The 23665-nt window shown below is 44.7% G+C and overlaps 1 protein-coding gene and 1 non-coding gene across 2 annotated transcripts in view; both read right to left on the reverse strand.

Moving 5' to 3' along the window:
• Window positions 1-492: 492 nt before the first annotated feature.
• The window catches only part of FRK (fyn related Src family tyrosine kinase), a 122184-nt gene continuing 99011 nt past the window's right edge, over window positions 493-23665 (reverse strand). Inside the window, exons 6-8 of the mRNA XM_040350266.1 lie at window positions 11522-11703; window positions 9345-9504; window positions 493-974 (exon numbers count right to left, since the gene is read on the reverse strand). Coding sequence (XP_040206200.1) covers window positions 754-974; window positions 9345-9504; window positions 11522-11703 — 563 coding nt within the window. The 3' untranslated portion in view covers window positions 493-753. The remainder of the gene's footprint in view (window positions 975-9344; window positions 9505-11521; window positions 11704-23665) is intronic.
• LOC120938755 lies at window positions 7809-8023 on the reverse strand. The gene has a single exon (XR_005749204.1). It is a non-coding gene; the product is annotated as a small nucleolar RNA U3 (small nucleolar RNA).

Consider the following 23665-nt stretch of genomic DNA (forward strand, 5'->3'; position numbering starts at 1 on the left):
CTTTGGTCTGCCTGAATTGACATCTCGATGGAGACAAATGATTGGGGTAGCAGAGCACAAGAACCACAACCTACACACTGAGTGATGAACCATCTGGCCATCATGAGTCTGGGCAGGCCATGGCAGCATTTTGTTTTTACCAATTATTTCTGCTTCTTTGATCTCAGAAGATATTTTGGATACAATATGGGTGTGATGTGATGTGATCACAGACAAAGAGTATACATTATTATTTAATGCTAAGTTCAAGTGCTACTGTTATATTTGTTATATAGGTAGTAATGGTGGTATTTGAGTCACCAAATACTTGAAACACTGCTTTAAGTGTACTGAAAAACTTTAAAATATATATAATAAAATAAAGTTTTTTTTTTTAGAATTACTTCTTCACTTTAGTAATTAATTAATCCTAAAAGAGATAAACATCCAGATTATGTTTCCTTCTGCTGCACAACACAAAAACAAATGAGATAAGGAACCTTTTTCACCATGTTTGTTTTGGGAGTGTTTCTGTTCATTTAAAGTGCTAGATTTTTTTTCACATAATCCCTTAGAAAAACATGTCAAAGTCCTTTGACCATGTCCTTTAGGTAGACATGTGTCAGCTGTTGAAATGAGGATTCTTTTGATTTTCCTTTACTGTTTTAAAGATTTAATAGATATCACTGACTGTATTTCCCAATAGTCAGTATATTAACCAGAGATAAAGATTTTTGAGATAATTAGTTCTATTTGAGGTCAACTAGATTTTGTTTAATCCGAGTTTGAAAATGCATTTGCATCAAGGTAGGATGACGATTCATTTTCAAAGAAATCTTCAAGCCTCCATTGTAATGTCTCAAAAGTTGGCCGGGCCTCTGGCTTGGCATTCCAACATTCTAACATGATGTTGTAAAGTTCTAGAGGACAATTGAGTGGTTTAGGAATCCTGTACCCTTGCTCAAGTTTTTCCAGTGTCTGCCTTCCATTCCAACCTACACAAAGGGAAAAGAAGAAGAGAAAAATTAAAACTAAGCCCTGTAATTTAAGAATTTACATAAGGGATGCATTTCCATCAGTGTTCTCGGTGGGATTCTTTTAACTACATGATAACCTTGTAAAGAGGTTAAAGTAAAGAGACCTTGATCAGCAATTAAAAAACATGAAATTGCTCAGCTGGTGAAACGGCAGGTAAGCCATAGATGTAATTGCTCTCTGCATGCTGAGTTTCTTATTAAAGAATTTCAAATGAAACCAAAATTTACAGCAAAGTATTTGAAGCACTTTGTTTTATTTTAATAATAGGTAGATCATTTCAATTAAATGAAAATGTGGTCTTGTCACTGTTTGTTTCCAGCGTTTTATGAGCAATTGGTAATTTCCTTTCATGCAAAGGTAGGAAAGTTAATGTTTGAGCATTACTCCTTACAAATAATCAGCTATGTGGTATATCTCATTCTATTACAATCACTTACTTTTTTAGAACTGTGTTTCTATACCTAACCAAAGTATTTAAAAGAAGTATGGGCAGAACTCCTGCACTCCTGCGTCCCAGATTCAGCCAAAAGCTCACTGTTGGTTAACATCACAGAGCTGGCCCAGGGTCTGCAGGGACAATAATGTCAGGATATTCCCAAATGCTTGACCAGCAGCTGACTCAGTATATCAGGGGGCCACTGAGAACCTGAGCCAGCCATTCTGACACCCTTCACATCTTGGCACTATAGTGAGCACTGGAGAAGCAGAGCAGATAGTCAGTCACTGGCTTTCTGCTCAATAAAGACCTAGAACTGAGCAATCAGCATTATTTGATAACTCAGTTCTCAGTATAGAGCCGATGGATCAATGCTGCAGCTATCTAGGTGAGTATGTATGTTTGTTTTTTGTGAACCCCCTACTTCTCTGGTAAGGCAGTACAGCTGGCTCTCCTGTACCAGACATAGGCCCATCAATTCAAAAGGGGGTCCTGGGCATCTGTCAATAGGAGGGATGGCTGTACTGCCTTATTGCTGACACTGATTCTCTTGTGGCTCCCAGATTTTCTCTCCCTTCTCGCATCCCTTCCTCTGGCTGCATTGCAGAGCAATTCATTCCAGTATTTCTGCTGTCTGGGCCCCCCTCTTCCACCCACCATCCATGCCTCCTCTTTTTGCCCAGTACTGCCGGCTTCCCTTTTCTCCTCCTTGGCAGCTGTGGAGAGCACACGGAGGATCATTTCAGGATAGAGTGTGAGCAGCTTGTAAATATTTCATATTTACTAGCCCAGGGGTTGATAAATTTGCTTGGAATTTAGGAGCCAGCTAAAAAAGTTAGGAGCCAGAAAACGTGCCCTGTCCCGACGAGCTTGCGCGCAGAAGCGAACACATACGTGAGCAGCGCCCGCATATGTAAACGGTGTTCAAACCACACATGTAAGGTATCACCACGATTGGTAGAGCGAGAGAAATAATTCTAGCCCTAGACCTCCTCTGTAACTCAAAACATGCAACCTGTAGATTATTTTAAACATCGCCTATGAAGATTTTAAAGGGTAATAGTTTGTCGGCATTCCACGAGCGGATGCAATTTTGAAGCGTGACATGTTGGGTATGAATTTACTCGGCGTAACATTATCTTTCATAATATTAAAAAAAAACAGGGATAACTTTACTGTTGTCTTATTTTTTTAATTAAAAAAAGTGTAATTTTTTTCCCAAAAAAGTGCGCTTGTAAGACCGCTGCGCAAATACGGCATGACAGAAAGTATTGCAACGATCGCCATTTTATTCTCTAGGGTGTTAGGATAAAAAAAATATATAATGTTTGGGGTTCTAATTAGAGGGAAGAAGATGGCAGTGAAAATTGTGAAAAATTACATTAGAATTGCTGTTTAACTTGTAATGCTTAACTTGTAATACCAACGGCCACCACCAGATGGCGCCAGCTTACACATCTTGAGGTAATAACTTGTAATACCAACGGCTCACCACCAGATGGCGCCAGCTCACAAAAAAATAAAATTTGTCGAGCCCTGTACTAGCCCCTTCTGTTTCTGAAAAAACACAGTCAGCGATCAGTACTGAATGTTCCTAAGTCTATTCACCACGGAAGCATAGTGAACTAAGTTCACCATGCTTCAGCTTGTGAATGAACAGAAAGCCTCAGAGAACTTTCTATTCCTTCATCTGTACAGCTGAGACTGCAGAGGAATCTCTGTCCTTTTTTTCTTTGTTCTGTCTCAAAAGTGAGACATCAAGTTTAGACTACAATTATTTCACTAAAGTCCCCCAAAAGTGCTGTTAAAAAAAAGGTACAAAAAATAATTCTAAAAGAAAAATACTAAAAATGAATTAAAGAAAAATTAAGGGATTGTTCACATGTCCTTTGCTATTTGAAGAGTGGTCAGTATTTTGATCATTCTTCAGAGAGCATTTGACAGGCGGTGAGGAAGTTTATTGCCTCCTTACCTCCTGATTTAAAGTGGGTGTAAACCCTTACATATACCAAGTGAAGTGAACAGCTTCAGATGATACACAGGGATGAAACAAATCTCCCTACATACGTTTTACTTTCATATCTGCTGTCTTCAGCTTTATATATTCTTTAGAATTCTAACATTGTGGTAGAATTTTTACTTCCTCTTTCAGCTGTAGGTGTGGATTCTTGGCATACACTGTGAGACAGCTGATTGGAGGAAAGGCACACACCCCCAATCCACATTGGCAGAACAAAGATACTTTCAGAGCTGTCCTGTTGTCAGGGCTCAATAAATATTCCAATTGCACACCTTCCTGGAGAACGGGCAATAAGAGAAGAGGGTGCTGAAGGGATCACCAGCTGGGAACTGGAAAAGCAATCATGTAAATATATTCGCCAGCACTCCGAGGATCGTTAAAAAAAACGTCCAAAATGTTTTATTGCAGAGAAACCACAGGACCTCTTCGTCAGGCAAGTGATACAGACTTAATGCAACACAGTGATATATATAAGAGGCAGCCACCAATTAAAACCATGTGAGAAATGACATAAAACACACCCTCCCCTACTTCCTCCTCCCCTCCCCTCCCTCCACATAGGAACCTGCAATATTCAAAAGGAACAGGACGAGTGGATAAAAATCACTTACCCACAATTGCTGCTGAGTGAACATAAGCATGGGCTCCATAAACAGGCAATAGCATAGAGCGACCACAGTCTGCCCCCCGCTATATCACCGATCACCCCAGCTATCCCCCAGCTGTCCCGCTGTACTGATTCAATGGGACCACCTCCAGCCAGTCATATCATACCACGTATCACGCGCATGCGCCCTGGATACAGCAAGAGATCGGGGAAGACGCCGATGTGTGGCCGCCGTTGTCATGGTAACCAATGGCGTATGAGCGCCGCACATCGGTTCGAGTCCACCAGCATAGGGGAATATGACAGCGAGGCTTGGAGTGCAAGCCGCTGTTGTTGAGGAAACAGGGACACTAAGGAGAGAGAAAGTAAACAAACAAAACGAACGTGAAGCGAGCTCATCCGGGAATAAGAGCATAACCAAAGAAAGAAGAGACAAAAAACAAAGGAAAAAGAAAAAAAACAGAAAGGAAAGATTAAAGTTGAGAAAGCAGAAGGAAATGAAATGAAGATAAAAAGTAAAAAATAAAAATGAATATAAATGGAAAATTAAATAAATCTAAAAAAATAAATGAGAACAGAGAAATGAATGAAGAAATGAATGTTGTCAGGGCTGGGCTCAGCCCTTCTTTCTCAGAGCTCTGTGCTCAGCTGTCAGTTAATTGCCAGTAATCTTCATTCCACAGTGACTCACCTGGTCTTCATTTCTTGCTCATCAGCTAGCCCTGCTGGCTATTTAAACTGCCTGGATCAGATCTCCTGTGCCTTTGCCTGGTCAACATATCTGGATACTCTCTGCTGGGTTTTCCAGTTAAAAAATGTTTGCCTGGCTGACTTCTCTTCTGGTTCCTGATTCTGTTTACTGCCTCTACAACGCTGATCTCTGGATTCCGGTTTCACTGGCTTGTTACGACTACCCGTTCTGGTTACCGAACCCTGGCTATGTTTTGACTATGAACATGAAAGTGAACATAGAAGATCCACTATTTATTTATATTATACAGCAATGTTTGATATGAATATGGACTTGTATATAACATTTTGGTTGTACACTTTAATTCATGTAATTATTAGCAAGTATTTGATACTTTATATCTGTTGCACCCTTTATTGTTTTATTTTATGTTTTGACTATGTTTGCACCGTTTTACCATTTTATTAAAAAGTGTGTTTACTGCATTTCTGTTTCAGTCTGATTCATGGTTCCTGACAGCTGTGACAAGATAAGCTCTCTACTAATCTATTTATAGCACCCTCCTGACACACATTTCATGCTTGCTTTTATCTCAGTTAAAAGAGAACCTGTCAGCAGTTATCATGCTGATAACAGGGGAATGAAACAGCACAAAGACATGGGACTTAGTGCTGTGGAGAGAGATAAGTAAACATTAGAGATATATGTGCCTAGGTTTACATTCACTTTAACACCACACTAGCATGCTACACAGCCGTGTTCTTTATACACATTTGCTGGACACTTGCAGAGCAGTGCTATTCCCTTGAGTCTTTTTCAAAGAGAGTATAATTCCTACTATGGCTGCAAAGCATAGTATTTCAGCTGTGGCATGTTTACAACCCTAGCCACTGCCGCTGTTACTAAGGGGATGCGGTTGGTGGGCAGTAATAGTGCAGCTCAACCGTGGGTTTTTTTCCGCACTCTAACTTCATGAGTGAATGAACCCTAAGGACACAGTTACTCTGCTTATGTAAATTAATGAATTGTGCATGCAGCTGTTATTCTAATGGAATGCAGTGGCTATATGAACACAGTCGCAGGTCCAAATTTGATAGGTGTACAGGCATGAGAGAGTGGCCCTGAATGCACACAGTCTGTGTTCAGGGTCATACACCTGAACCCACAAGCCTGTCAAATCATGAACTGCAGCTGTGTTCGTAGAGTTGCTGTGTCCCCATAACGTAACATAGGCTGACTGCATACAGCTCCAGGCGGCTCTGATGGACCGTTTTCATCAGTCCAAACCGATCGAGTGTAGGCCCCATAGGTTATTTAACCTAAGGTTAAAAAAAGAGAACTTGCTGTAAAATTTAACCTATGGATTGGTAACCGATAGGTCAAAACCGATCGTTAGTATGCAAAACCATTGGTTAAAAACTCGCGCATGCCCAGAATCAAGTCGACGCATGCTTGGAAGCATTGAACTTATTTTTTTTCAGCACGTCGTTGTGTTTTACGTCACCGCGTTCTGACACGATCGTTTTTTTAACTGATGGTGTGTATGCGCGACGGACCATCAGTCAGCTTCATAGGTTAACCTAAGACAACGGTCCTTCAGACCGTTGTCCTCTGGTTAACCTATCGTGTGTACAAGGTCTAAGGCAAACCGCTGATTGTCAGGCTTGCTGTTTGACAGTTCTTATATAGGTAAGGTGTGGAGTCACCTGGCAACATCACCCGGTGGCCCCAGCTTGCGACATTGCTGACTGGTGCATGCTGAACCCCCAGGCACCTAATTTAAAGGAAGTTTTCATTTTTGTTGTTGCACATTAACTGCTTCCATACCGGGCACTTACGCACCTTCCTGCCCAAGCCAATTTTCAGCTTTCAGCACTGTCGCACTTTGAATGACAATTGCGCGGTCGTGCTACACTGTACCCAAACAATTTTTTTATCATTTTGTTCCCACAAATAGAGCTTTCTTTTGGTGGTATTTGATCATCTCTGCGGTTTTTATTTTTTGCGCTACAAACAAAAGAAGAGCGACAATTTAAAAAAAACACAATATTTTTTACTTTTTTATTTAATAAATATCACAATTTTTTTTAAAAAAAACATATTTTTCCCAGTTTAGGCCGATACGTATTCTTCTACATATTTTTGGTAAAAAAAAAATCGCAATAATCATATATTGATTGGTTTGCGCAAAAGTTATAGCACCTACAATATAGGTGATAGATTTATGGCATTTTTATTTTATTAATTTTTTTACTAGTATTGGCGGCGATTTGCGATTTTTTTACTGTCACCGTGACATTGCGGCGAACACATCGGACACTTTTGACATGTTTTTGGGACCATTCACATTTATACAGCGATTACTGCTATAAATATGCATTGATTACTCTGTAAATGTGACTGGCAGGGAAGGGGTTAACCACTAGAGGGCAAGGAAGGGGTTAATATGTGTCCTAAGATGTGTTATAACTGTAGGGGGGAGGGGACTCTCAAGGGGAGGAGACCGATGTGTGTTCCTCTGTACTGGGAACACACATTGGTCTCCTCACCGCTGACAGGAGGTGGATCTGTGTGTTTACACACACAGATCCACACTCCTGCCATGATTGCCGACAATCGCGGGCACCCGGCGGCAATCGCGGCCGCCGGGCACCCGCGCCGGGTCACGAGCGTCGCCGCGGGCGCGCGCCCTAGATCACCGGGAACGCAGGACGTCATATGACGTCCACCCGGATCGAGAAGGGGTCCCTGCCGCCATCATTTCACAATGAGGCGGTAGGGAAGTGGTTAAGAATCATTAAAATCACTGCTCCTGTAAACACGATTCTTATTAAACTACACAGTATGTAAACCCAATCACTAAAGTCTCATATAAGATGTAATATGTTTAAGTAATTTCAAATGTTGTTTCCAATGTTTTCAAATATGCAGCTTTTATATAACAATACTTGGTAATCCTGCCATGAATGTTGCTGTTCATGGAATTTCTTTTCCTTTTTTCATTTTTTTTTTTCTCTTTGACTTTTTTTTTTTTGTTTCCACTCTGAATGAGCTCCCGCCTGCCATCTTCCCACCTAGAAAGATGACCAAGTCATCAAATGGTGGCAGCACCTGCACAGAGCAGCACTGGCAGCAGGAGTCCTAACGAGACAAGAACCCTAAAATTCATCATCGTGGAAGGTGAGTTTGGACACTTTCGAGGACATTTCTCCCTTTGAATCCTACAGAAATGATCCCTGAAAGTATAGTCCTTTTTCTTTTTTTGATGAAACCATGTCCCTGTTCCCTGTGGTGTCACCTTGTCACACAAGCTGGTCTTGTTAAAAAATGCCATGTAGGCCTGAGAAATGGCATGCAGTTATTGCTGTAGCACTTATTACGTACACTTGTATTTAGACAGAGGTGACTGTAAACCTCCAGGAAATGAGCAGCATTAAGATGTTAAAGCGGATGTGCCACGGGAAAATAATATTAAAAGCCAGCAGCTACAAATACTGCAGCTGCTGACTTTTAATATTAGGACACTTACCTGTCCTGGAGTCCAGCGCCGATCGCAGCAGAGGACGAGCGATCGCTCGTCTCTCTGCTGCTCCCCCCGCCATCCACGCTGAGGGAACCAGGAAGTGAAGCGCTGCGGCTTCACTGCCCGGTTCCCTACGGCGCATGCGCGAGTCGCGCCTCGCCCGCCGATTGGCTCCCGCTGTGTGCTGGGAGCCGAGTGTTCCCAGCACACAACGGGGGGGGGGGGGGCGACGGGATGTGACGGAATGCCCGTCTTTTGCCCGTGAATGCCAGGCCGGAAGTGGGTGCAAATACCTGTCTTTAGACAGGTATCTGCACCCCCTCCCCCCTGAAAGATGTCAAATGTGACACCGGAGGGGGGGAGGGTTCCGATCAGTGGGACTCCACTTTAGGGTGGAGAACCGCTTTAAGAAGTGTGAAAATACACCTTATATTCAAATAAAAAAAAATAAGCATCTGTGCTTTTGCAAAAAAAATATTTCAGGGTGCAGACCTCCATGCAGACTACAGTGCATTTAGGTAATTCAGTCTGATCCTGCAACCAAACCATACTGCGACTGGACAGTGGAGCTAAAGTAGTAAAGCGGAATACTGAGGAGGCCATCCCAATGGTCTTCCATTCTATTAGTAGAGGCATATCAATATCGTTTTGGATACTTATGCAAGTTCTATGTAAAGACATATATTTGAAATGTATAATATATCGGTTTGTTAACAAAGATTAAATTGAGTTAAAATATATGTCCAACCCAAACTTTTCTTTAGTTTTGGATAGAGTGGGGAAGCATAGGGGAGGATTAGAACACTGTAATATTTTTTGGTTGTTTTTGTTATCTAGGGCTCTGTACATACCCATGAGAGGGTTGCTAAGAATTAGAAAGAAGTGAAAAATGCAAACATAACGAGGCTCAGGGAAGGCACTTCTGCCAGATAGGTATATTATGCAAATTTTTGTACAAATAGGTCTATTTTTTTTTAAATAAAAAAGTTGATCTGTGAATTACTGAAAACCAAATTACATCCACCTATTGAGTGAAATCACATTACGTACCGGGGTAAGGCATCTTTCCATAGGACACTATTTCAGAAAGTAGAATACCAAATGACCAGACATCAGATTTGACTGTGAATTTGCTGTGGCGGATTGCTTCTGGTGCTGTCCATTTTAGAGGAAGCTTTATACTATTTGTGGACTCATAAACATCATCATCCTGAAAAAAAATAAAAAAAATGTGTGAAATAAAAACATATGTAAACTAAATACAGGTAAGAGGTGTCAGATAGGATAAGTTTGGACATTTCCTGGAGAGAGCTATAACTTTTAAAACTTTGCAAGGAAAACTTGGCTGGAGCCATTGGCTCCTGCTGCTCTCAATCACAGCCAGTGAGTAGCCATAATGCACTCTGTGTGTCAATGGACACACAAAACTGGCTCGGGATCAAGCACTTATGAGTGCCCCAGAGCAAGCAGCTTGCTATGGGTGCACTAGTCAGGGGCGGAGGATAGAGGAGCACTGGTGAGGAACCGGAGAAGAGGAGGATAGGGCTGCTCTGTGAAAAACCATTGCACAGAGCAGGTAAGTACAACATGTTTTTTTTTTTAAATTGCCTTTAGAATCACTTTTACTCTTCAAGGGTTAATAGAACTAATGGAGCTGTAACAGGCGCTCATAAGAGTAACAACTATGCCCGCACTTTCCGCTCACATTCTGCATCTATAGAAACTGTACTGCAGCTTCTGTAAACGAAATGTGATCTATGAATGGAGAGGGAGGACTTTTCAATCATTCACTCATCCTCTATCCATAGATTGTGTTTCATTCATAGAAGCTGTAGTCCAGGCTTTATAAATGGCAGAGTTTGGCAGAAAGGGTGGGCATAGTCGGGCACTCTTGAGTGTCTGTCACAAATCCCTTTGTACTATTAACACCCACTGCAACTGAATATTACAGCAGTGGTGTTGGGGGAAGGGTGTCAGATGATGAAGATTTCAAGGAAAGCAGGAGACAGCAGTACAAGAGACACATCAAATTAAAGAGGTTGTAAACCTCTGAAAAAAAGAACCTGCAAGACAAAGGCGTAATGAGCTAGTATGCATTGCATACTAGCTCATTGTGAAATACTTACCTTAAGAAAAAGCTGTTGCAGTGGTCCCCGCACACCGATTCTTCCGGGTTCATGGGCTTTAGCTCTGTGATTGGCCGGAGCTGTGATAAAGTCACTCCCGCGCATGTACGCAGGAGTCACCGTTCACGGCACGGGCTCGGAAGCAACGGCACCCATGGGCCGTTCCTTCAGAGCACATGCGCCAGTAATGTTACTGGCTGCATGCACTGGAAATATCTCCATAACTGTACAGGTTTAGGAGATATTTTCAATACTATAGGTAAACCTTATTTTAGGCTCACCTACTGTATAGATAAAAGTTTGCACAAGAAGTGTATTTCCTCTTTAATATCAAGTGATGCCACTTGTGCTGATTTTTGTTTTTAATTTGACTAAATGTAGGCTTTAAAAACAAATACAGACAGTGAGAGAAACTGACACAAAGAACAGCCATGTAACAGGCATATTCTTTATGATTTTTAGCAATTAAAAAATTAGAAAATCACTGGATCTAAGAGATCTTAAAGCGGAGTTCCAACCACAATTAGCATTTTTTAAATGTATGTCCTTTCATCCTGCGTTTTTATAATATAAATCTGGTCACTTACTATTTTACAATCCGCCGCCAATCCGCATAGATATTGAAAAAAGATAGTTTATCAAACTATATCTACACAGTTGTCATTTTGCTTGTGGGCATTGTGAAGCCTACAGGCACTTACTTCCTGGAAGTCTTGGATGGGGAGTGATAATTGGACAGCGCACTGCATTCTGGGAAATGATGACAAACATTTCCCTGGAGCATTAGAGGGAGATGATGTCAGAATCCTAGGTGGTTTCAAAGGCAGATTTCGTGGGACCGCATAGCAACAGGCATTTCCAGATGAGTAAAAAAAAATTTTTTTTTCTTTTTTAGTTGTAAGCTACAGTTTAAAGCAAAATTGTTTTTTTGATGGAACCTCCACTTTAAGGACCATTTTTTCCAAGGGAAATGCAAGGAAACCTTCCACTGCCAACAAGTTGAAAGTTTCAGATTGTGCACACCTGAATCTATTTTTATATAATTTTCAGTGCCCCAAACTGAGCGCAAATTATAGTTGGTTGTAAAATTTATGGTTTTACCTCGAAAACTCTTGCAAGTCCAAAGTCTGCTACTTTGTAAACACTGTTTTCTCCAACAAGTACATTCCTGGCAGCTAAATCTCTGTGGATGAAGTTTTGTGTTTCTAGATATGCCATTCCTGAAGCCACTTGAGCAGCCATGTCCACCTGTTGAGGTACTCTAACCATTGAGCCATTATCATCTGAAAAAAAAAAGTATATATATATATATATTACATCATTACAGTGCCTTATTAAAGTATTACAACAACAAATATTTGCATGGTGTCACGGATCTTAGAAGACTTAAGCCTCGTACACACGGCCGGGAATCCCGTCAGGAAAAAAATGTTGGTTTTCCTGACGGGATTACTGGCAAGCTTTCCTTGCTCGCTGAGTGTACACACGGGCCATTTTAAAGAACCGCCGTTCTTTTGAATGGCAAGAACACGATGATGTCATCGACTACAATGAGCATGCTCTTGTCACATTCGATGCCGTCGCCGCCATCTTGCTACACTCTACACTGCCCTTGTATGTAAGTGTAGCGCTACCCCCGGAGGAGCCGCTGGTTATATTTGGGATTGGCGTGTTTAAGTTACCTCTATACTGTGTCTAGGGGTGATGGTAGTGCTGAGAGCAAAGTGCCCCCTGGACAGATCTCTGCCACAGGCCTGGCAGCCAGAGCGCCACTTAAAGCTTCTGGGAAAGGAAACAAGTCTCTGCCACAGACTTGGCTCTAATTTAGATTTGGATGTCCAGATAAGTGGTTGGAAGTTAGGACGGTAGAGCAAATCCTCCCAGTATGTCTTTGGGGTCACCGACTGACAGCTTGAATGTGACCTGTCAGTGTCTGGTGCTCAGATCCCCGGTGGTTCCTTCAAGCCCTTTTGGATCACCTGCCTCCGGGTTCTCCTCAGACCGATCCCCCACCGAACAGCACCCAGCTTGGGATCTTCTTAATAGAAGTGGGGACCCAGTAAGTCACTGGGGCCCCTCTGTAGTATCAGTTGCTCCGGGCTATGAGAGCCCAGAGTCAGGAACTCTGCATAGCACGTGACCCCGGCCTGGTAGGCCATAGTGGTGGGGCCCGTGATGTGCACACACCCTAAAGGTGGGTGCCGCACCTGGAACCAGGAACCCGCAAAGAACCCCGAACAACGGCCTCAGCCACAGAAATACCCCTCCCCAGCATTCCCCCGCGAGGGAAAACTCCTCTAATTGGCTGCTGGGAAGAAGCGGCTCTGCCTGGACCCCTCTGGCGCCACCTGCCGCCCGGAGATGAGACTGCATCTCTGGGGCACAGACTGACCCACAGGACAATCCAGATTTGGCGACAGCCAAATTTGTCAAATCAAAGAATGAGAGCAACATAACTCTCTCATTCTCCCACTAAATTTGAATATAGCACCTGTACGAAAGTACACAGGCGCTACATAAGTAAAAACCCTAAAATATCACCCCCAGAGACAAAAACACACCTTTATTTTTTTAAAGGAAAGTCCTGCCGTAAGTTTTTTTTAAATAAAGCATTGCTATGGATGGGAAAGCAGCAGATAAACCTGAACTACAGATAAAATTGAGCACCAACTAAAATCAAATGGAAAAAAGTTACAGATAAAAGTACCCTCAAAAACAAAAGAAAGCAACAAAGGAAGTGGTTGCCAAGAGCTAGAATTTAGACTTTTTATTGACACAGATAGTAGTTCTAATAAGAACATTCAGTTGAATGCAATTTGCTAGCTCTCACTATCTCCGTTAAGAGAAAGTGGGGAATTTGGGACTTTGAGTGAGATGTGTGTTTGGACATACATAAAGGTGTCAATGGTGAGTTGAATAAAGATGCCTGCAAACAGTTCCAATCTGTATGAATGTAAAATGTAGGTGGTCAATGGAAAGTGTATGGTTTGACTAACAAGGGACATAGAGCCTGTTGTGGTGGGGTCAATGTGAGAGTGAAGGAACCTCACTGTGTGTTGGGCATCTCCGCAGATGCTTGCCGCATCATGTCAGCTGTTCTGGTGGGAATGCCTTAATTTCAAACACGTTCAGCGTGACACTGAGGGTGTCATGCGTAACAGCCTTGGCGGGAATATACTTCAGTCTTGTGGGAGGCATGGTGCCTCGTTTCATGCTGGATAGTTTTTTGATCACACCTAGTTCCTGAATTTCTGGACAGGATTGGTCTGTCGTGATCTCAGGATGTTTTACCCTATCACTTTGTGTTTGCTCTGGTGTGGTTGTCTCTGGTGGTCTTCACCACACTTTTTTCTGTCCCTTCACCATTGACCACCTACATTTTACATTCATACAGATTGGAATTGTTTGCAGGCATCTTTCTGCAACTCACCATGGACACCTTCCATCTCTCCCCTCGATTGTGGTGTTTTCTGCCTTGGCTGCCCACAGTTACATGCCTCCGGAGCTCCAGCAGGGATATTTCCAAGCTTTCCTCAACCATCAGGTTTTAGCATTCTATGATCAACTTTAGAGCTGATATGTAAGTAACTCTGGGGTGTTTGGTTTTCTCTTCCCCTTATATCCCTATTCAATTTCATTTGAGTAATTTGGAATATTTTTTATAGATACGCACTCTACACTTGCTTCTGAAGAAGTGGAACTTCATCCACGAAACGCGTCAAGCTTTTAAATGCATTTTGTCACTCAATCATGCGTTTACATCATACTCTGTTTTTTGATTTTATGTATTATATGCAATAATGGAATTTTTATTTGATGTCTATTATATGCCCATCAGCACATCATATCTGCTTTGTACCATGTCCCATGTGCATTTATATGAATAAACTTCCTCTTAATTTTGAAATGTATCTATTTATACATTTTTTGTCCAAACACACATCTCACTCAAATTCCCAAATTTCCCCCTCTCTTAACAATGAATAGGGATGGCGGTGTATGCTCGTTTGACCATATTCCTCATATAAAGTCCCAAACAATTTCCCCCTTTTTTTATTTGCTCTCACTATCTTCTTCCTAAAAAAGCTCCAACACACTGACACGCTGGTTTTTCTAAGCATATCCCCATCCCAACCCATGAAGGGGCTGGCTTATCCAAAGTCCCCATTATTGGTCCTTCTAAGCTTGATAGCCCTAGTTCAAAGACCAAATTTTGAATTAACAGGAATTGCTGAGAAACAAAAGTAAATGTGAACCTCATCCTTTGCGACCTGCGTTGGGGTGTCGTTAACATTTTACTTGTACCCGATGCAGATAGCAAAGGCAGTATATTTTAATCGTGGTGTGGGAAACATGCATGGATCGCAGGCTTCCCACATTGCATTCTAGTGTGAATCAGGGCTTAGGCCTGCCATACAGTGCAAATCTCTTTCCTGCAAGCACAGACAGTACTGACAGGGGAATCGGTAATTGTCTTCTCCTGGTGGGGAAGGGTGAGGGAAGCTTTCCCCACTAGGCGAAGACAATAATTATTGCTAGAGGCTATAGAATCTGCTAGCAATAATCACCAGAGAATCAATCGATCAACTTGGTACATTCAGTCTGCCCATTAACAGTTGGACTCTAGGCCAGTTCCTGCTGAACCAGCCAAGATTCGAACTGTGTATGCCCGGCCTTAGACTTGTTAGGGCCTTTTGTTTTTTTTAACTTGTTTTTGTCTACGTAACATTTGTTGGTGCACTTAAAAAAATATGTGGAGGCACAAAACGTATTCAGAGATATATTATGTAACACTAGTTTACACTATCACTATACAGATATGGGCCTGGATTCAGATACAATGGTGTATCTATCGGCGAGCCTAACGTATCTCAGATACGTTACGCCGCCATAAATTAGGGCACAAGTTCCGTATTCAGAAAGAACTTGCGCCCTAAGTTACAGCGGCGTAACGCATGTGGTCCGGCGTAAACCCGCCTAATTCAAATGTGGGTGATGTGGGCGTGTTTTATTTAAATTAATTGTGACCCCATGTATTTGACGTTTTTTACGAATGCGCCGTTCGTGAAAGAATCCCAGTGCGCATGCTCGAAATTACGCTGCATATCGGCAATGCTTTAGACGTGAACGTAACTTATGTACAGCCCTATTCACGATTTACGCAAACGACGTAAAATTTTCAAAATTCGATGCGGGAACGACGTCCATACTTAACATAGGATACGCCTCATATGGCATGGGTAACTTTACGGCAAACAAAGCCTAACGTAAACGACGTAAAAAAATGCGCTGGGCGGACATACGTTTCTGAATCGGTGTATCTACCTAATTTTCCTTGCATAAATCTACGGAAGCGCCACCTAGCGGCCAGCGTAAATATGCAGCCTAAGATACGACAATGTAAGACCAGGGCCGGCGCTCCCACTAGGCGAACTAAGCAGCCGCCTAGAGCGCACTGCCGCCAGGGAGCGCTGCCACAGCTGCTGGGTCTTCTACAGAAGATCGGTTCCTCCTCAGCCGATGGTGACTGATGCGGAGTGTAGCGGAAGGGCTCTATATGGCTGGCTGCAGAGTGACTAGGCAGGGAGAAGAAGCAGACAGATCGTCCCCTTCCCTGCACTAAGCCAGAGGTGACCATGCTGATGTCCAGCAGGCAGCAGCAGCAGCCGTGGGTGTCAGCTCTCTGCCCGCCCCGCCTCCCTCTCTGGGTGATGTGCAACCATTGGAGGAGCAGGGCATAGACACCCAGAATGGATCCACCCAGGCCTAGACTGGCCACACGCTGGGCCGAAGCCACTTGTCCTGGAGGAGTGTGGAGCCCAAAGCAAAGCTGATCCTGCAGCTTACCCAGCCTGTGACATGTGGAGGGAGATGGAAAGAAGTGCTCCAAGGTAGGAACTTGTCAGGTGGTGGGGGAAGCGCTGGGGATGATCTTATCACTGGTGTGTGACCCCCTCCACTTGGCTGCATCCATCCACCTAGCTGTCCACTTTGCTATATTCTCCCTCCACCACGCTGCACCCCCCCCCCTCTGCTCTCCACCTGGCTGCACTTCCCCTCCTCTGCTGTCCACCTGGCTGCACTTCCCCTCTGCTGTCCACCTGGCTGCCCTTCCCCTCTGCTGTCCACCTGGCTGCCCTTCCCCTCTGCTGTCCACCTGGCTGCCCTTCCCCTCTGCTGTCCACCTGGCTGCACCCCCTCCTCTGCTGTCCACCTGGCTGCACCCCCTCCTCTGCTCTCCACCTGGCTGCACCCCCTCCTCTGCTCTCCACCTGGCTGCACCCCCCCTCCCTCTGCTCTCCACCTGGCTGCACTTTCCCTCTTCTGTCCACCTGGCTGCACTTCCCCTCTGCTGTCCACCTGGCTGCACCTCCCCTCTGCTGTCCACCTGGCTGCCCTTCCCCTCTGCTGTCCACCTGGCTGCCCTTCCCCTCTGCTGTCCACCTGGCTGCCCTTCCCCTCTGCTGTCCACCTGGCTGCACCCCCTCCTCTGCTGTCCACCTGGCTGCACCCCTCCTCTGCTGTCCACCTGGCTGCACTTCCCCTCTGCTCTCCACCTGGCTGCACTTCCCCTCTGCTCTCCACCTAGCTGCACTTTCCCTCTTCTGTCCACCTGGCTGCACCCCTCCTCTGCTGTCCACCTGGCTGCACTTCCCCTCTGCTGTCCACCTGGCTGCACTTCCCCTCTGCTGTCCACCTGGCTGCACTTCCCCTCTGCTCTCCACCTGGCTGCACTTTCCCTCTTCTGTCCACCTGGCTGCACCCCTCCTCTGCTGTCCACCTGGCTGCACTTCCCCTCTGCTGTCCACCTGGCTGCACCCCCTCCTCTGCTGTCCACCTGGCTGCACCCCCTCCTCTGCTGTCCACCTGGCTGCACTTCCCCTCTGCTGTCCACCTGGCTGCACTTTCCCTCTTCTGTCCACCTGGCTGCACTTCCCCTCTGCTGTCCACCTGGCTGCACCTCCCCTCTGCTGTCCACCTGGCTGCCCTTCCCCTCTGCTGTCCACCTGGCTGCCCTTCCCCTCTGCTGTCCACCTGGCTGCCCTTCCCCTCTGCTGTCCACCTGGCTGCACCCCCTCCTCTGCTGTCCACCTGGCTGCACCCCTCCTCTGCTGTCCACCTGGCTGCACTTCCCCTCTGCTGTCCACCTGGCTGCACTTCCCCTCTGCTGTCCACCTGGCTGCACTTCCCCTCTGCTCTCCACCTGGCTGCACTTTCCCTCTTCTGTCCACCTGGCTGCACCCCTCCTCTGCTGTCCACCTGGCTGCACTTCCCCTCTGCTGTCCACCTGGCTGCACCCCCTCCTCTGCTGTCCACCTGGCTGCACCCCCTCCTCTGCTGTCCACCTGGCTGCACTTCCCCTCTGCTGTCCACCTGGCTGCACTTTCCCTCTGCTGTCCACCTGACTGAACCCCCCTCCTCCTCTCCACCTGGCTGCACCTCTCCTCTCCACCTGGCTGCACCTCTTCTCTCCTCTCCACCTGGCTGCACCTCTCCTCTCCACCTGGCTGCACCTCTTCTCTCCTCTCCACCTGGCTGCACCTCTCCTCTCCACCTGGCTGCACCTCTCCTCTCTACTCCACCCCACCTGGCTGCACCTCTCCTCTCCACTCCACCTGGCTGCACCTCTCCTCTCCACTCCACCCCACCTGGCTGCACCTCTCCTCTCTACTCCACCCCACCTGGCTGCACCTCTCCTCTCCACTCCAAGTGGCTGCACCTCTCCTCTCCACCTGGCTGCACCTCTCCACTCCACCCCACCTGGCTGCACCTCTCCTCTCCACTCCACCCCACCTGGCTGCACCTCTCCTCTCCACTCCACCCCACCTGGCTGCACCTCTCCTCTCCTCTCCACTCCACCTGGCTGCACCTCTCCTCTCTACTCCACCTGGCTGCACCTCTCCACTCCACCCCACCTGGCTGCACCTCTCCTCTCCACTCCACCTGGCTGCACCTCTCCACCCCACCTGGCTGCACCTCTCCTCTCTACTCCACCCCACCTGGCTGCACCTCTCCTCTCCTCTCCACTCCAAGTGGCTGCACCTCTCCTCTCCACCTGGCTGCACCTCTCCACTCCACCTGGCTGCACCTCTCCTCTCCACTCCACCCCACCTGGCTGCACCTCTCCTCTCCTCTCCACTCCACCTGGCTGCACCTCTCCTCTCCACTCCACTCCACCTGGCTGCACCTCTCCTCTCCACCTGGCTCTATCCCTCCACCTACCTGCACCCCCCCCCCCTCCTGTCCACCTGGCTCTATCCCTCCACCTACCTGCACCCCCCCCCCCTCCTGTCCACCTGGCTCTATCCCTCCACCTACCTGCACCCCCCCCCCTCCTGTCCACCTGGCTCTATCCCTCCACCTACCTGCACCCCCCCCCCCTCCTGTCCACCTGGCTCTATCCCTTCACCTGGCCGACCCCCCCCCCCCCTCCTGTCCACCTGGCTCTATCCCTTCACCTGGCTGAACCCCTTCTCCACCTGGACCAGTTCTGGTGCTAAAATTTAATTCATTTTAATTTTTTTTTTTTGGGGGGGGGGGGGGGCGCAAGTAGCTGGTCTCGCCTAGGGCGCAAAATAGTCTAGCACCGGCCCTGTGTAAGACACTTATGCCGGTCGGATCTTCTATGAATCAGTCACATAGATACGGCCCCGCAACTCAGAGTTATGACGGCGTATCCGGAGATACACCATCGGAACTGCTATCTGAATCCGGGCCATGTTGTTTAAATTATAGGTTGCGTTCCGTGAGATACATGGATCGTTTTAAATACAGCACATCAGTATATAAGTCTTAACAGCAAAAATCCAGTAAGAATGGCAAGCAATTAGGTGTTTTTACTATTGGAAAAAAAAAGCATTACTATGAACAGCTAGTAATCAATATTCTGCTAATGGTAGAAATTGTGTTACTGGCAGGGCAATGCATTACGTTTCTTTTACTTTTCTTTCCCAAAACTGCAATAACTCTTAGCCCTGTCTAGTACACGGCAATGCAATTTCAACCAGGAACAAATTCATTCTCATTTTTCAAAGTAAAGAGACTTTACAGTTACTGTGAGCTTGCTGAACTGCAATAGTCCAGTAATGGTAAAGTAATTAATAAGGTTTCTTTTTAGGGCAATTATTTGTTATCGCTCAGACCTATTTTTACTGGGCCATATGCTTTCAACAGGTCAATGGTCCAATATAACACTATATTGAACAGAGGTATTATACTGTATTAACATTACAAAATACATTAGCAATACCGTACATAAGAAATAAAAAAACAAAAAACAGACTACTTGGTGGATCATTAGCAAGTAGTCTGATAACATTGGGTAGGGTAGAAACAATTTTCTATTGATTGCTATATACACTATATTACCAAAAGTATTGGGACGTCTGCCTTTACATGCACATGAACTTTAATGTCATCCCAGTCTTAGTGCGTAGGGTTCAATAATGAGTTGGCTCACCCTTTGCAGCTAAAACAGCTTAAAGCGGGGGTTCACCCAAAAAAAAACATTTTAACTTTACATTCAGGCGAGTTGTTAGAATGACAATCGGGTGTTTTTTTTTAAATCGATGTCGTATATACTGTTTTATATATATAAGTTCACCACGGCTTCCAGGTATAATCTGTGGAACTGGGCGTTCCTAATTGATTGACATGCTTCCGACCGTCGCATACAGCGCGTCACGAGTTGCCGAAAGAAGCCAGTCAACTCGTGACGCTCTGTATGCGTCGGTCGGAAGCATGTCAATCAATTAGGAATGCCCAGTCCTGCAGATTATACCTGGAAGCCGCGGTGAACATATATATATATAAAACGGTATGTACGGCAACGATTTAAAAAAAAAAACACCCGATTGTCATTCTAACAACTCGCCTGAATGTAATGTTAAAACATTTTTTTTGGGTGAACCCCCGCTTTAAATTCTTCTGGGAAGGCTGTCCACAAGGATTAGGAGTATTCAAACATGATCAGTACCGTTACACGGTAAGGAGTACACTTACAAAAACTCTTTGATGGTTAAATTTGAGAATGACACCTATTTCCCTTTATTTGGGATTTGGATCAATCAGGATGAATGCCATCACCTGCTGATATGTAGGCATGCTGGCAGCACCCCTGCAGTTGGGTAGGATGTATGAGACTATATGGATGGTTCTAATAGATAACATGAATAGCAGGAATGCTCAGGAACTGTGCCATGGTAACAATGGTCTGAGCAGTGATGATAGACACAAATCCAAGCATTCAATGCCTGTGCATGCCATGGCACAAGTAATGTTTAGACACACAGCAGGTAAGATACTAGTGTCCTGTTGCAATCTTTTTTTGCCCTCCATGTATTTCTTTACTATACTACTATTTGATTTATTTAGATATTGAGGGTATAGTATTTTATATTTCATGGTATAGGATATTTTATATTTCATATTTTAATACTCACAAATTAGGGTTCTGTTTTTTTTTTTTTTTTTCAGAAAAAGTATGAAAAATTATGACCCTCTATTACATGACAAAATCTTAAAGATGCCCCTATCCCATAAGATGTTTCCTTTACCATGATAATCTGCTGGACAATCACCTTATTTACACTACCACAGCGTTATACCCTGGTAAATCAAATGTACCTTAGCACAGATTTAAAATACTGTAGACATGCAGAAAATGAAAATGGCAAGTCAGTGAAACCAAATGGGGGAGAGTTACTAAAACTGGAGAGTCTGAAATCTGGTGCAGCTCTGCGTGGTAACCAATCAGCTTCCAGGTCTTATTGTCAAAGCTTAATTGAACAAGCTGAAGTTAGAAGCTGATTGGCTACCATGCACAACTGCACCAGATTCTGAGTGAACCCGTTTTAGTAAATCAACCCCAATGTTTTCTAATTATGCTTTGCTGTTACAAACAATATCTTCCCATCCTATTTATCAAATTCCTTTCATTAACCACTTGCTTACTGGGCACATATACCCCCTTCCTGCCCAGGCAAAATTTCAGCTTTCAGCACTGTCGCGATTTGAATGACAATTGTGCGGTCGTGCGACGTGGCTCCCAAACAAAATTGACGTCCTTTTTTCCCCCGTATAGAGCATTCTTTTGGTGGTATTTGATCACCTGTGCTTTTTCTTATTTTTTGCGCTATAAACAAAAATAGAGCGACAATTTTGAGAAAAACACAATGGCCTGGATTCTTAAAGCACTTACGCCGGTGTATCTTTATATACGCCGCGTAAGTGCACGGATGCGCCTTCGTATCTATGCGCCTGATTCTTAAAGCTAGATACGCCTGAATTGTGGCTTCATCCGACCGACGTAAGTTTCCTACGCCGTCGGAGCCTGGGCGCATATTTACGCTGGCCGCAAGGGGTGCTTCTATTGATTTACGCGTTATGCGAATATGCGAATGACCGAGATACGACGATTCACAAACGTACTTGCGCCCGTCGCTGTAATCTACGTCGTTTACGTAAGGCGTACGTCTGGCGTAAAGTTATTCCACCATATAGGAGGCGCAAGCCATGCAAAGGTATGGACGACGGAACAGCCGTCGTATTTTAAGTCGTTTATGCAAGTAGTATGTGAATGGGGCTGGGCGTAGGTTACGTTCACGTTGTAGCCATTGAGCTGTCGTATCTTAGGGAGTATATGCGACATGATTCTGAGCATGCGCGCGCATGCGCCGTTTGTTCGGCCCTTCATTTACATGGGGTCACGCTTCATTTTAATAGATCACGCCCACTACCTTCCTACTTTGAATTAGGCAGGCTTACGCCGGCCAATTTACGTTACGCCGGCGCAACAAAGGGAGCAAGTGCTTTGTGAATACTGTTCTTGCCTCTCTATGTTACGTTGGCGTAGCGCATATGAGATGCGCTACGCCGTTCTAAAGATGTGCCGATCTACGTGAATCCGGGCCATTATTTTTTACTTTTTGCTATAATAAATATCCCATTTAAAAAAAAAATATGTACGGTATATATTTTTTTTTTCAGTTTTGTCCGATACGTATACTTCTACATATTTTTGGTAAAAAAAATCGCAATAAGCGTATAGTAATTCATTTGTGCAAACGTCATAATGCCTACAAAATAGGGGATAGAATTATTACTTTTTTTTATTATTATTTTTTTCTAGTAATGGCGGCGATCTGCGATTTTTGTCACGAATGCGATATTACGGCGGACACATCGGACACTTTTGACACATTTTTGGGACCATTCACATTTATACAGCGAACAGTGCTATAAAAAAGCACTTATTAATGTATAAATTAGACTGGCAGGGAAGGGGTTAACACTAGGGGGCGATCAAGGGGTTAAATATGTTCCCTGCTAGGTGATTCTTACTGTGGGGGGAGTGAAATGACAGGGAGAGGTGACCGATGGTTGTCCCTATGTACAAGGGACACACCATCGGTCTCCTCTCTCCCTAACAGGATGTGGATCTCTGTGTTTACACACAGAGATCCATGTCCCTGGCTCTGTGACTGCCGATCGCGGGTGCCTGATGGACATCACGGCCGCCAGGCACGCGCACGCCCCCCCAGAGGCGGGCGACCAGAGGCCATATATTGACGGCCTCCCGGCAGATAAGAGCCACCTTGCGGCCATAAAAAGTCGGCCGCCGGATGGCAAGAGGTTAAAAACAATTTTCTGTATCTGTGGTAATCTGTGAATATTTTCTTGGAGAATGAAAATTAGTGACTACATTCTAATTGTTGTTGTTTTTTTATGTCTTGACTAGATCTGGTCACAGTAATTTAACAGTTGGCATTACCCCAATTCTTCCAGTTTACATATACAGTAAAACCTTGGTTTGACAGTAACTTGGTTTGAGAGTGTTTTGCAAGACGAGCAACATTTTTAAATACATTTTGACTTGATATACAAGTAACATCACGTCACAATTGAGTATAAAAGAGAAGACTACACTTAGAGGCGCCTCTCTTCTCTTTTATACTCTGTAGCTCCTGCAGGATTTTGCTTCTAATCCCCTTGTGGAGGCTTCCATTTGTGGATGGACATTTTATGGTTACACAACCTGGTCACATTGCTATAATCTTTTTATATGGACCATAAACTGAAGGTCTTATGAATAAATGGTTGTGGAATGAATCATTTGAGTTTCCATTATTTCTTATGGGGAAATTTGCTTTGATATACAAGTGCTTTGGATTACAAGCATGTTTCCGGAACTAATTATGCTCGCAATCCAAGGTTTTACTGTATGTATTTTGGGATCAGGTCAGA

This window comes from Rana temporaria, chromosome 4 (genome assembly GCF_905171775.1).
Source record: "Rana temporaria chromosome 4, aRanTem1.1, whole genome shotgun sequence".
In the NCBI taxonomy this organism is placed as follows: Eukaryota; Metazoa; Chordata; class Amphibia; order Anura; family Ranidae; genus Rana; species Rana temporaria.